Source organism: Bufo gargarizans, chromosome 1 (assembly GCF_014858855.1).
Source record: "Bufo gargarizans isolate SCDJY-AF-19 chromosome 1, ASM1485885v1, whole genome shotgun sequence".
NCBI classification, from domain to species: Eukaryota; Metazoa; Chordata; class Amphibia; order Anura; family Bufonidae; genus Bufo; species Bufo gargarizans.
The window spans coordinates 338753212-338766122 of NC_058080.1; the positions used below are offsets into that span (position 1 = coordinate 338753212).

The window sequence follows — 12911 nt, forward strand, 5'->3', positions numbered from 1 at the left end:
ATATCTTGCAGAGGGATGCAGCACTCTTAAAATTGCAAAGCTTCTGAAGCGTGATCATCGAACAATCAAGCGTTTCATTCAAAATAGTCAACAGGGTCGCAAGAAGCGTGTGGAAAAACCAAGGTGCAAAATAACTGCCCATGAACTGAGAAAAGTCAAGCGTGCAGCTGCCAAGATGCCACTTGCCACAAGTTTGGCCATATTTCAGAGCTGCAACATCACTAGAGTGCCCAAAAGCACAAGGTGTGCAATACTCAGAGACATGGCCAAGGTAAGAAAGGCTGAAAGACGACCACCACTGAACAAGACACACAAGCTGAAACGTCAAGACTGGGCCAATAAATATCTCAAGACTGATTTTTCTAAGGTTTTATGGACTGATTAAATGAGAGTGAGTCTTGATGGGCCAGATGGATGGGCCCGTGGCTGGATTGGTAAAGGGCAGAGAGCTTTAGTCCGACTCAGACGCCAGCAAGGTGGAGGTGGAGTACTGGTTTGGGCTGGTATCATCAAAGATGAGCTTGTGGGGCCTTTTCGGGTTGAGGATGGAGTCAAGCTCAACTCCCAGTCCTACTGCCAGTTTCTGGAAGACACCTTCTTCAAGCAGTGGTACAGGAAGAAGTCTGCATCCTTCAAGAAAAACATGTTTTTCATGCAGGACAATGCTCCATCACACGCGTCCAAGTACTCCACAGCGTGGCTGGCAAGAAAGGGTATAAAAGAAGAAAATCTAATGACATGGCCTCCTTGTTCACCTGATCTGAACCCCATTGAGAACCTGTGGTCCATCATCAAATGTGAGATTTACAGGAGGGAAAACAGTACACCTCTCTGAACAGTGTCTGGGAGGCTGTGGTTGCTGCTGCACGCAATGTTGATGGTGAACAGATCAAAACACTGACAGAATCCATGGATGGCAGGCTTTTGAGTGTCCTTGCAAATAAAGGTGGCTATATTGGTCACTGATTTGTTTTTGTTTTTTGTTAAGTTGCCTAATAATTATGCACAGTAATAGTCACCTGCACACACAGATATCCCCCTAAAATAGCTAAAACTAAAAACAAACTAAAAACTACTTCCAAAAATATTCAGCTTTGATATTAGAGTTTTTTGGGTTCATGGAGAACATGGTTGTTCTAACATGGTTGTTCAATAATAAAATTAATCCTCAAAAATACAACTTGCCTAATAATTCTGAACTCCCTGTAGAGTTTTAGATTTAGTATATTCATACACACTAACTTGTCAGCGGTGTACAGATTCCACTGTACTTGAGCAATGGATACATCTCTGCTCCTGCCTTTGCGCCTTCAGTTTGGCTATATCTTGGCACAGCAATTACCAATGTATCATTCAGAAATTTCACCAGAGTGGACACATGCAGGAGCCCGCTCCACTCAGCTAAGCCCTGGTATAGCACATCAGTAAGGGCTGTGCCACAATTTAGCCAAACTAAGGAGGCACAGGCAGAAGCAGTCTCCATTGCCCCAGTACAGTGGAATCCATACACCGCCAACAGTCAGCAATGTACAAATATACTAAATCTGAAGTGCAATAGAGGCTGCCTATTTCTTTAGTAAAACCGCAAAATACATTATTGAAGTATATTACGCAAATTATTTTAGGGCATTTGAAACATAAACAAAGAAAGTTGGCTAAAAGTTTAGTTGCTCTTAAAACATATTTTTAAAGCATTTTGGTGATTATTATTTTTCATTTTCAATGGCACTGTATTTTAAAAACTAAAATCCTGCAGTTTTTACACTGGCCACTAATTGTAATAATAAGCACCACTTCCAGGTCTGTACAGATCACTTTTTAGCAGTCATCTCATTATCATCACAGGTAGGATTGCAATGACATTTCACCACTGTATAGATATCACAGGAGCTACCATTCCCAATAAGTGATGGTTATAGTTTATTTAATCCCTCCTGACCTCTGTACAGGTCACATAACATGACCAAAAAACTCTCCCATAGAAGTCAATGATTCCCCACCAGTCTATTGTGTCTATGGCCCATGATGGATGTGTAAAGCATATATTTAAATGTTACTAAGTGCTGTCCCTATAATCATGCTCAGGAAGTAGAATAAATACATCTACAATTGCAAGTTTAAAAGGATATTTGTGACTATCTTGTTTTAATTGGCATACAAAATGTAGGTCACAGATTCCCTGAAAGGCATACTCCACTTTTGTTATATTGATGACCTATACTCAGAATAGCTCATCAATATCAGATTCCACCACAATGAGACAGGTCTCTTCTATTCCTACTAACCATCTATGGAAGAGAATGGGGACGGCAGGACTTTAGTTACATCTGCTTGCCATGCATTGTCGACCACAAGCAGGTAAGGCTGCTTTCACACTAGCGTTCGGGTTTCCGTTCGTGAGCTCCGTTTGAAGGAGCTCACGAGCGGACCCGAACGCAGCCGTCCAGCCCTGATGCAGTCTGAATGGAGGCGGATCCGCTCAGACTGCATCAGTCTGGCGGCGTTCAGCCTCCGCTCCGCTCGCCTCCGCACGGCCAGGCGGACAGCTGAACGCTGCTTGCAGCGTTCGGGTGTCCGCCTGGCCGTGCGGAGGCGTGCGGATCCGTCCAGACTTACAATGTAAGTCAATGGGGACGGATCCGTTTGAAGATGCCACAATGTGGCTCAATCTTCAAGCGGATCCGTCCCCCATTGACTTTACATTGAAAGTCTGGACGGATCCGTACTAGGCTATTTTCACACTTAGCTGTTCTATGCTAAAAATAATGCAGACGGATCCGTACTGAACGGAGCCTCCGTCTGCATTATTATGGGCGGATCCGTTCAGAACGGATCCGCCCGAACGCTAGTGTGAAAGTAGCCTAAGCAGTCAAGAGAACACAGTGCTCCCAGCTCAGCGTCCATTCACTTCAGTGAGTGCTTGGCCTAGTAATGTTTTGGATGATGTGTGTCTTAGCCGTAGTCCCTCACCTCATAGCAGTGTTTTCAAATGCTGGATTTAGCTGTTCATTGGGTGATAGGCAGCACTTATACACAGTGAAATTGTTGGGAACAAGTGGAGATTGAAACCTTAATAAGTTTACAGATGAGCAGTGTAAAAGTCTTATTGTCTCCAAATTGATCTTAGTTTAGAGACCTGGTGTTCCCACTAGCTTTGGAGCAGATTCTTTAGATCTTTTAACAGCATAAATCATTGAGATTTATTCAATTCTGTGTTCACAGTATGAAAGTGTTGTAAATGTATAGTCCAAAATTTGTCTCTGGCTCATTGGGATTTAAAATTGGCTTTAATATGGCCTCTTTGATATATTCTTCACTGTGTCATGGGCTACAAAAATGTGTGGCCACAAGAAAATGTATTTTCTTTCATTGTATGAGTTTCCGTCCTGTTTTTCCAACGTTGTAATCTGCAATAGGACATTTAGTGCACAGAATCGGGTACACAACATCGGATGTAGAACACGTGATCAGAGTTAGACTAAGGTGAAGCTTTAGACTTTAAGCCTGATCAAGAGACCCAAGTTATACAAAAAATATGGTAAAAAACTGTGCCATGTAAAATGCCCTCACCGCCTCCGACTGGAGAAGAAAAAGTTCAGTCTCCAGAAGTGTCAAAGCTTCTTTACTGTAAGAACTGTGAATCTGTTGAATAGACTACGGTACCTCTGGACGTGGTCACAGCAGGAACAGTGGACAGTTTTAAAAAGGGTTTAGGTGCATTCTTAAAAGTAAATGACATTAATGCTTATGAAAATGGGTAGAGTCTGACTTCCTTCTGGGATTCATGTCCCCACCTATCCCTTGGTTAAACTTGATGGACTTATGTAACTATGTAAGTAATCTCGCAAGCCTCCATTTAACATCATTACTTTCATTTTTGTTAGTCATTAAAAGGTATGATACCTGCAAAACTCTTCTTTTGTTGCTCTCAATGAGAACAATAAAACATTTTCTATTGGCTAAAATGGTACCATACTTGTTTTCTTTTTACTTTTTGCTAACATACTCTAAGCAAGTTAGCAAGACGTAGGGTGCAGATGCAAGGCAGTATGACTACACGTGCAGCAGTCTGCTTTGTCACTTGCTCCAGTTTTTACTATAAACTTGCTTAATACCTTGAAAGTAATCTATCATCCCGATTCTGGACTATTATCAGCAGTAATACGTGAGTAGTACTGCACATAAGGAGTCTAGATCAGTGTTATTATTTTCCTCCTGCCCCTGTTTACCCTGCTGTCAGCACTGAAGTGTACTGTCAGGGCTGCTGTGCTTTGCTAACCGAATGGAGAGGACTCCTGCGTGCATGCACATGGCAGTCCTGACAATGCACTAAGCGCTGACACATTGGGAATGAGACGCAGTAGGAAAAATAAAAAATAGCGACCTGGACTCCTTATCGGCAGTACAACTCATATATTATCACAGTTAATACTCGAAAGTTGTGGTGACAGATTCCCTTTATACACTCCTCAATATTGAAATTGCAATACCAAGATGGAAAAGTCATGCTATCAATGAGGTTATTAATGGTTGTCTTAGGTGTGTTGTATGCACTTGGGCATGCAAATTATCAAGATCCACCGCCAGCAGTTCCCTTTGCAACGACATTCCAGATGTGCGGAGAAACCTGGAGAAACTGCAGGGCACGGTATCACATTTAGGTATCGCAGGCTGCTCACCGTAGCATGAGCAACATGCAGCCTAGCATTGTCGTGTTGAAAAACGACTTCTGGGACACTTTGGAGAAATGACTGTACCACTGGTTCCACAACCAAATCAATGTAATGTTGAGCCGTTAGGGTACCTAAAGTGAACACTAGAGGGGTCCAGTTTCCATACACACCATAATCCTGGGAATACAACTGGTTTGGCTTTCCCTTGTAAAGGCCTCCTCATGGCATTGCTTCTCCAGCTATCATTGTGTCTGAGACAAAAGCAGGACTGATCACTATAGAGAATACACCTTTATTCAGCATCAATTGCCTGCTACTTTCCTGATTTATATAACCTTGCAGCTGGTTCTTCTTGGTGTTTGTTTTTCTTCAGTTTTTTTCCAATATTTTTGTCTTCATCATAGAACAGAGAAGTTAAAGCAAGATTCTATGCTCAGAACTAAAGCCATGCGGGACAGAGAAGAGAAACAACAAATAAAAAAGTATAAATATACTGTTCTCAGAATCAGATTTCCAGATGGCTATATGCTACAAGGTGAGATGAATCTTTTTCAGGTTGCACAATCTTAAATTGAAAATCTATGCATCTGTCACACGATGACATAGATGTATTAAGCATGGCATTTCATTAATCAGAAGTGTCATGTGAGCAGAAATGTAAACTAACTGAATTGCTTAAAGCACATGATCACCTTTTAAATTGGATCTGTCTTGTCTTCTGTACCATAGATTATAGGACAGATGCTAAGCTCAAGGATATATTGTTTTCTATTATTTGATAAACTGGGGTATTACCATCACATGGCATATCATAGGTATACACTGTAAATGTATTTAAGGTTCTCATACTGATCCCTTATCCTAGCGGTCCCGTTGTGCTCCACACAGTACTTGTGCCTCACAGTATTAACCCCCATTTGTGCTCTCATACAGTAATAGTACCCTTTTTACACACCCATAAGAATTCCTTTTTGTGACATTTACAATGTAACTGTGCTCTCAAAAAGTAATGATATCCCCTTTGTTCCCTCAAAGTAATAATCCCCCTCTGATGTCCTCCAAAGTAATAATACTCTTTGCAGTTATGTTTCTGTTGCATGGTGCTGGCAACAGGCGTGTGGACAGGACTGTTGGCTACTGCTAGTTCTGCGCTTCTGGCACTGTATGGAAAAAACATGAAGAAAGTTAAACCTCAGTCACTGGGGACTAGGATAGCCCACCTACAAATTCAGAAATGTTAAGCAACTGAACAATGGCAACATGCAGCTAAAAAAGAGGAAATCACAGTACCCATAGTCAATATTTTCTACCTAAAGTTGATTGTGATCCAGCCCCTTTTTTATTTTTTTATTTTTTAAAGAATTTTTGGCGATTTTATTTTTTAAATATCCACCCTGCAGCATTTCGCACTGGCCACCAAGCCTAATAAGAGGTGCCAATTCTTGGTCCGTACAGATCCCTTTTCAGCAGTCTTCTCTTTATCATTACAGGCAAGATTACAATGACAGACATCACCTCAGCATAAATAACACAGGATCCATCATTCACAATAGGTGATATCGCAGCTTATCTACTCCCCCTCCCTGCACGGGTCACAAAGTATGCCTAGAAAACTCTCCCACAGAAGTCAAAGAGTCCCCATCAGGCCACTGTGTGTATGGCCCATGACGTCTGCTGTAAAGCACATCTCTAAATGCTGTTAATCAGAAAATAAAAACAAGTTAGAAAAAAAGGATATGTGTCACAATCTGGCAGAATAAATTATGGGCGACGTGTTCACTTTAACAAGCCTCTGCAGCTGATTGGTGGGGTGCCTTGCTTTAGGCCAGCTGGACCACCATATTAGCGATTATTCATGTGTCTATGAATTACCAGTGTACCTACCTGTGTTCTCCACCGACAGCACACGTGTCCATTGAGTTAAAGGGGTATTCCCATCTCAGACAATGGGGGCATATTGCCAAGACCCGCACCTATATCGAGAAAAGAGCCCCGAAAGTGATGGAGGGCGAACCGTGCATGCGCAGCCGCCCTCCATTCACTTCTATTGGGCCATCAAAAACAGCCAAGCGCTGGCTCGGCTATTTCCGTTGGGTCCATAGAAGTGAAAGGGAGCGGTGGCCGGTCAAGCGGTGCTCTCCCATTCACTTCTATGGGGAGATCGCTTGGCGGTGGCCAGACCGGAGTCCTCCAGCCACCACCTTGCAGGGCTCCGTTTCTGATTATAGGTGTGGGTCCAAGCGGTGGGACCCGCACCTATAAGACAATGCACTGTCTGGGATGAGACAACCACTTTTTTATAAATATTCTTTATTATATGTTTTCTTACATTGTACAGGACATTATATCATCTTTAAAATTTACAGTATATATATATATATATATATATATATATATACAGACGTGGACAAAATTGTTGGTACCCTTTGGTCAATGAAAGAAAAAGTCACAATGGTCACAGAAATAACTTTAATCTGACAAAAGTAATAATAAATTAAAATTCTATAAATGTTAACCAATGAAAGTCAGACATTGTTTTTCAACCATGCTTCAACAGAATTATGTAAAAAAATAAACTCATGAAACAGGCATGGACAAAAATGATGGTACCCCTAGAAAACACAGAACATAATGTGACCAAAGGGACATGTTAATTCAAGGTGTGTCCACTAATTAGCATCACAGGTGTCTACAACCTTGTAATCAGCCATTGGGCCTATATATATGGCTCCAGGTAATCACTGTGTTGTTTGGTGATATGGTGTGTACCACACTCGACATGGACCAGAGGAAGCAAAGGAAAGAGCTGTCTCAAGAGATCAGAAAGAAAATTATAGACAAGCATGTTAAAGGTAAAGGCTATAAGACCATCTCCAAGCAACTAGATGTTCCTGTGAGTACAGTTGCACATATTATTCATAAGTTTAAGATCCATGGGACTGTAGCCAACCTCCCTGGACGTGGCCGCAGGAGGAAAATTGATGACAAATCTAAGAGACGGATAATCCGAATGGTAACAAAAGAGCCTAGAAAGACTTCTAAAGAGATTCAAGGTGAACTTCATGCTCAAGGAACATCAGTGTCAGATCGCACCATCCGTCGTTGTTTGAGCCAAAGTGGACTACATGGGAGACGACCAAGGAGGACACCATTGTTGAAAACGAATCATAAAAAAGCAAGACTGGAATATGCCAAACTACATGTTGACAAGCCACAAAGCTTCTGGGAGAATGTCCTGTGGACAGATGAGACAAAAATCGAAGTTTTTGCCAAGGCACATCAGCTGTATGTTCACAGACGAAAAAATGAAGCATATCAAGAAAAGAACACTGTCCCTACTGTGAAACATGGAGGAGGCTCTGTTATGTTCTGGGGCTGCTTTGCTGCGTCTGGCACAGGGTGTCTTGAATCTGTGCAGGGTACAATGAAATCTCAAGACTATCAAGGAATTCTAGAGAGAAATGTACTAGCCAGTGTCAGAAAGCTTGGTCTCAGTCGCAGGTCATGGGTCTTGCAACAGGACAATGACCCAAAACACACCGCTAAAAACACCCAAGAATGGCTAAGAGGAAAAAATTGGACTATTCTAAAGTGGCCTTCTATGAGCCCTGACCTCAATCCTATTGAGCATCTTTGGAAGGAGCTGAAACATGCAGTCTGGAAAAGGCACCCTTCAAACCGGACACAACTGGAGCAGTTTGCTCATGAGGAGTGGGCCAAAATACCTGCTGAGAGGTGCAGATGTCTCATTGACAGTTACAGGAAGCGTTTGATTGCAGTGATTGCCTCAAAAGGTTGCGCAACAAAATATTAAGTTAGGGGTACCATCATTTTTGTCCATGCCTGTTTCATGAGTTTATTTTTTTACATAATTCTGTTGAAGCATGGTTGAAAAACAATGTCTGACTTTCATTGGTTAACATTTATAGAATTTTAATTTATTATTACTTTTGTCAGATTAAAGTTATTTCTGTGACCATTGTGACTTTTTCTTTCATTGACCAAAGGGTACCAACAATTTTGTCCACGTCTGTATACAGTACAGACCAAAAGTTTGGACACACCTTCTCATTCAAAGAGTTTTCTTTATTTTCATGTCTATGATAATTGTAGATTCACACCGAAGGCATCAAAAGTATGAATTAACACATGTGGAATTATATACTTATCAAAAAAGTATGAAACAAAAAAAAAAATGTCATATTCTAGGTTCTTCAAAGTAGCCACCTTTTGCTTTGATTACTGCTTTTCACACTCTTGGCATTCTCTTGATGAGCTTCAAGAGGTAGTCACCTGAAATGGTTTTCACTTCACAGGTGTGCCCTGTCAGGTTTAGTAAGTGGGATTTCTTGCCTTATAATTGGGGTTGGGACCATCAGTTGCGTTGTGGAGAAGTCAGGTGGATACACAGCTGATAGTCCTACTGAATAGACTGGTAGAATTTGTATTATGGCAAGAAAAAAGCAGCTAAGTAGAGAAAAACTAGTGGCCATCATTACTTTAAGAAATGAAGGTCAGTCAGTCCGAAAAAAATTGGGAAAACTTTGAAAGTGTCCCCAAGTGCAGTCACAAAAACCATCAAGCACTACAAAGAAACTGGCTCACATGCGGACCGCCCCTGGAAAGGAAGACCAAGAGTCACCTCTGCTGCGGAGGATAAGTTAATCCGAGTCACCAGCCTCAGAAATCGCAGGTTAACAGCAGCTCAGATTAGAGACCAGGTCAATGCCACACAAAGTTCTAGCAGCAGACACATCTCTAGGATAACTGTTAAGAGGAGACTGTGTAAATCAGGCCTTCATGGTAAAATATCTGCTAGGAAACCACTGCTAAGGACAGGCAACAAGCAGAAGAGACTTGTTTGGGCTAAAGAACACAAGGAATGGACATTAGACCAGTGGAAATCTGTGCTTTGGTCTGATGAGTCCAAATTTGAGATCTTTGGTTCCAACCACCGTGTCTTTGTGCGACGCAGAAAAGGTGAACGGATGGACTCTACATGCCTGGTTCTCACCGTGAAGCATGGAGGAGGAGGTGTGATGGTGTGGGGGTGCTTTGCTGGTGACACTGTTGGGGATTTATTCAAAATTGAAGGCATACTGAACCAGCATGGCTACCACAGCATCTTGCAGCGGCATGCTATTCCATCCGGTTTGCGTTTAGTTGGACCATCATTTATTTTTCAACAGGACAATGACCCCAAACACACCTCCAGGCTGTGTAAGGGCTATTTGACCATGAAGGAGAGTGATGGGGTGCTGCGCCAGATGACCATGCCTCCACAGTCACCGGACCTGAACCCAATCGAGATGGTTTGGGGTGAGCTGGACCGCAGAGTGAAGGCAAAAGGGCCAACAAGTGCTAAGCATGTCTGGGAACTCCTTCAAGACTGTTGGAAGACCATTTCAGGTGACTACCTCTTGAAGCTCATCAAGAGAATGCAGAGAGTGTGCAAAGCAGTAATCAAAGCAAAATGTGGCTACTTTGAAGAACCTAGAATATGACATATTTCAGTTGTTTCATACTTTTTTGATAAGTATATAATTCCACATGTGTTAATTCATAGTTTCGATGCCTTCAGTGTGAATCTACAATTTTCATAGAAATGAAAATAAAGAAAACTGAATGAGAAGGTGTGTCCAAACTTTTGGTCTGTACTGTATATCATCCCATCATCCCCCCTCCCCTTTTTTATTATTTGCTGTGCCAAAAAGAGTCTCTTCTCTATCTCCCTGCGTTCCCCCTCCCACCGCCCCCCGTGGACCCACCACTCAGATGAGAAATGTTATTTAAAAAAAACAGAGGATATCAGAAAAAAGGCTTACATTAACCATACCTTCCATAGCTTTGCAAATCAATTTTTCTTTTGGATGTTTATCAGATGGAATTCTTCTCTAGTAAGTGCATTTTTTATGCGCCTCTCCCATTCTTTAATTGAGGGGGTAGCCTTACCTCCCCAATGTCCCATGATACATTTCCTTGCCTGAAAAGGGAGTTTGGATGCAATTTCTTGATGTTGAGGTGTCCACCACCAGACATCTGAGAAGCTCTGCCAGACGTCCTTCAGAACCTCCTCCTTGAGGTTCCTTTTGTTTTGCTTTCCTTTTCTCATCTCGTTAGCCTCTCTCAGCTGTTATGTAGTTGCACTGATTGCATCCCTTTTAAATCCCTACCCATATTGCTTCACTTTGCGGTTTATACAACTTCCTGGAGTGTATGCATGCTGGATGCTACTACTGAGCCTTCTACAGATAAGTTTTGTTCATTCATTTGTATTTTCCTGTTTGCTGGATCCCAGGTGACCCTGACTCCCTCTGTATCAAGTGTAGGGAGCCGGTGGTCGTGTCCCCTCACTATTATAAGGTGTTCAGGTGTTATACAGTCGAGGTACGAGGACATGCGATCATCTACCATTGAGATTTTTGCATAGGCTGAGCAGTTAGGGAGAGAGCCAGGTCTGTTGCAGGGCTCTCCCTTTTGTTCCTTAGTTTTGGTTCCAGTCAGTCGGATCTTCATTTTGTGTCTTCTAGTTTTCTATACACCTTCCGTGACATGAGGGGTATCCATTTTATCCATCACTCCCAGTACACAAACCTCAAATTTATTTGGTATTATAAGCTGATGATGCTGCTCTATTTTGTCCTTAACCTGTCCCCAGAATTCCTAAATCATTCTACATGTCCAAAGTATATGGACATCATCCACCCCTATTTCCCCACATTTTAAGCAACTAAATTCTTTAGGTTTATAATATTTCATAAGTTTCTCGGGGGAGTAATAGAGACGGTTTAGTATATAGAATTGAGTAATCCTATGTGAAAAGTTGTTTGAGACCCTATTTTTTTGCTGTATTGCTGATACCCAGAACTCTTATTGCTGGGGGTTTATAGCCTCTCTCCATTTATGCATTAGACTAGAAGTTGCTCTTCCCTTAGTCTTTTGATGTAGCACACATTCATAAATTTTAGACACTAGCTTCCTCCCTACCAATAATATAGATATATTAAGCAATGGCTGTGAAAGGGTCTCTATTTGCGTAGTTTTCCCTACCAACCTTCGTAATGCACTTTTTAACTGTAAGTAAAAAAATCTCACTTCTAGATTCCCCAATTTAATCCTTTTTAAGATCTTCATATGTTATTATGTCACCTTGCTTCCATATCTGGCCCAGTTTATAGACTCCATGTTTCCACCACACTGACTGCTCAATTAACATTATATCGGTAAGATGGATATTACCCCAAAGTATGGAGTCCCACCTGGTTCCACATTTTCCTTGCCTGACTCCATACCGTGTCCATCAGCTCAAAGAGCGGTAGCTTGTTACTACTCAAGATTCCAGCTTCAATTAATTGAAATATATTACATTTTTCTAGTCTTTTATTTATACCTGCAACCATAGACTTATATCTTTGCGTATTACTCCACATTATCATGTTTTTTATTTGGCCGGAGATAAAATAAAGTTCTACATCTGGAACTGATAATCCGCCCTCCCTCTCATGACTGCACAATATTTGTGCTTTTATCCTCATTTTTTTCCCTCGCCAGATCAAGTCCATTAATATACTAGTTATTATTTTAAATATTTTTTGGGGAATTATTATCGGTGAATTCCATAGGACATAATTAAGGGATTGTAACAAGCACATTTCACCAGAGAAATACGACCTGCCATCGAAACATGCAATCTTTTCCATATCTCAATCTTTTTCTTTATTTCTTTTATCTTTGGGGTCACATTCAATTGAATATAATCCTTGGTGTTCGGGGTTATTTGAATGCCTAGATATTTAACTGGTTCGTTGTTCTTCATTATTTGTAGTGGACCTGGGATAAAAATCGTTCAAAGGATCAATCGGGACGCATGCTGACTTAGACCAATTTATCTTAAGCCCGGAATATTCTCAATATTGGTCAAAGACCTGAAAGATCCTTGTCAAAGATCTATGTGAACCAACAAACAGCATAATGTCATCCGCATATAAAGAAATTTTTTCCTCGTGTTCACCAAACCCAAAGCCCTCATTTGCTGCATCTTGCCTAATCATATCCGCTAACAGCTCCATGGCTATAGCAAAGAGCAGGGGGGAGAGAGGGCCAGGGGCTATTCATAGTATTCAGTATATTGGGCAGACTAGATGGGCCAAATGGTTCTTATTTGCTTACACATTCTATGGGCCAGATTTATCATTAGCTCAGGTCAGACTAATGGAGTGAAAAAGTCCCCAAAAAATG

At 41.5% G+C, this 12911-nt stretch overlaps 1 protein-coding gene across 4 annotated transcripts in view; it reads left to right on the forward strand.

Moving 5' to 3' along the window:
* The window catches only part of UBXN6 (UBX domain protein 6), a 368409-nt gene that overhangs the window by 188912 nt on the left and 166586 nt on the right, over nt 1-12911 (forward strand). For 3 of the 4 annotated variants that reach the window (XM_044306514.1, XM_044306520.1, XM_044306528.1), the window contains exon 9: nt 5078-5208. In XM_044306514.1, coding sequence (XP_044162449.1) covers nt 5078-5208 — 131 coding nt within the window. Of the gene's footprint in view, nt 1-5077; nt 5209-6163; nt 6402-12911 lie in introns of those variants that run through there. The other variant, XM_044306535.1, reaches the window with a different exon arrangement.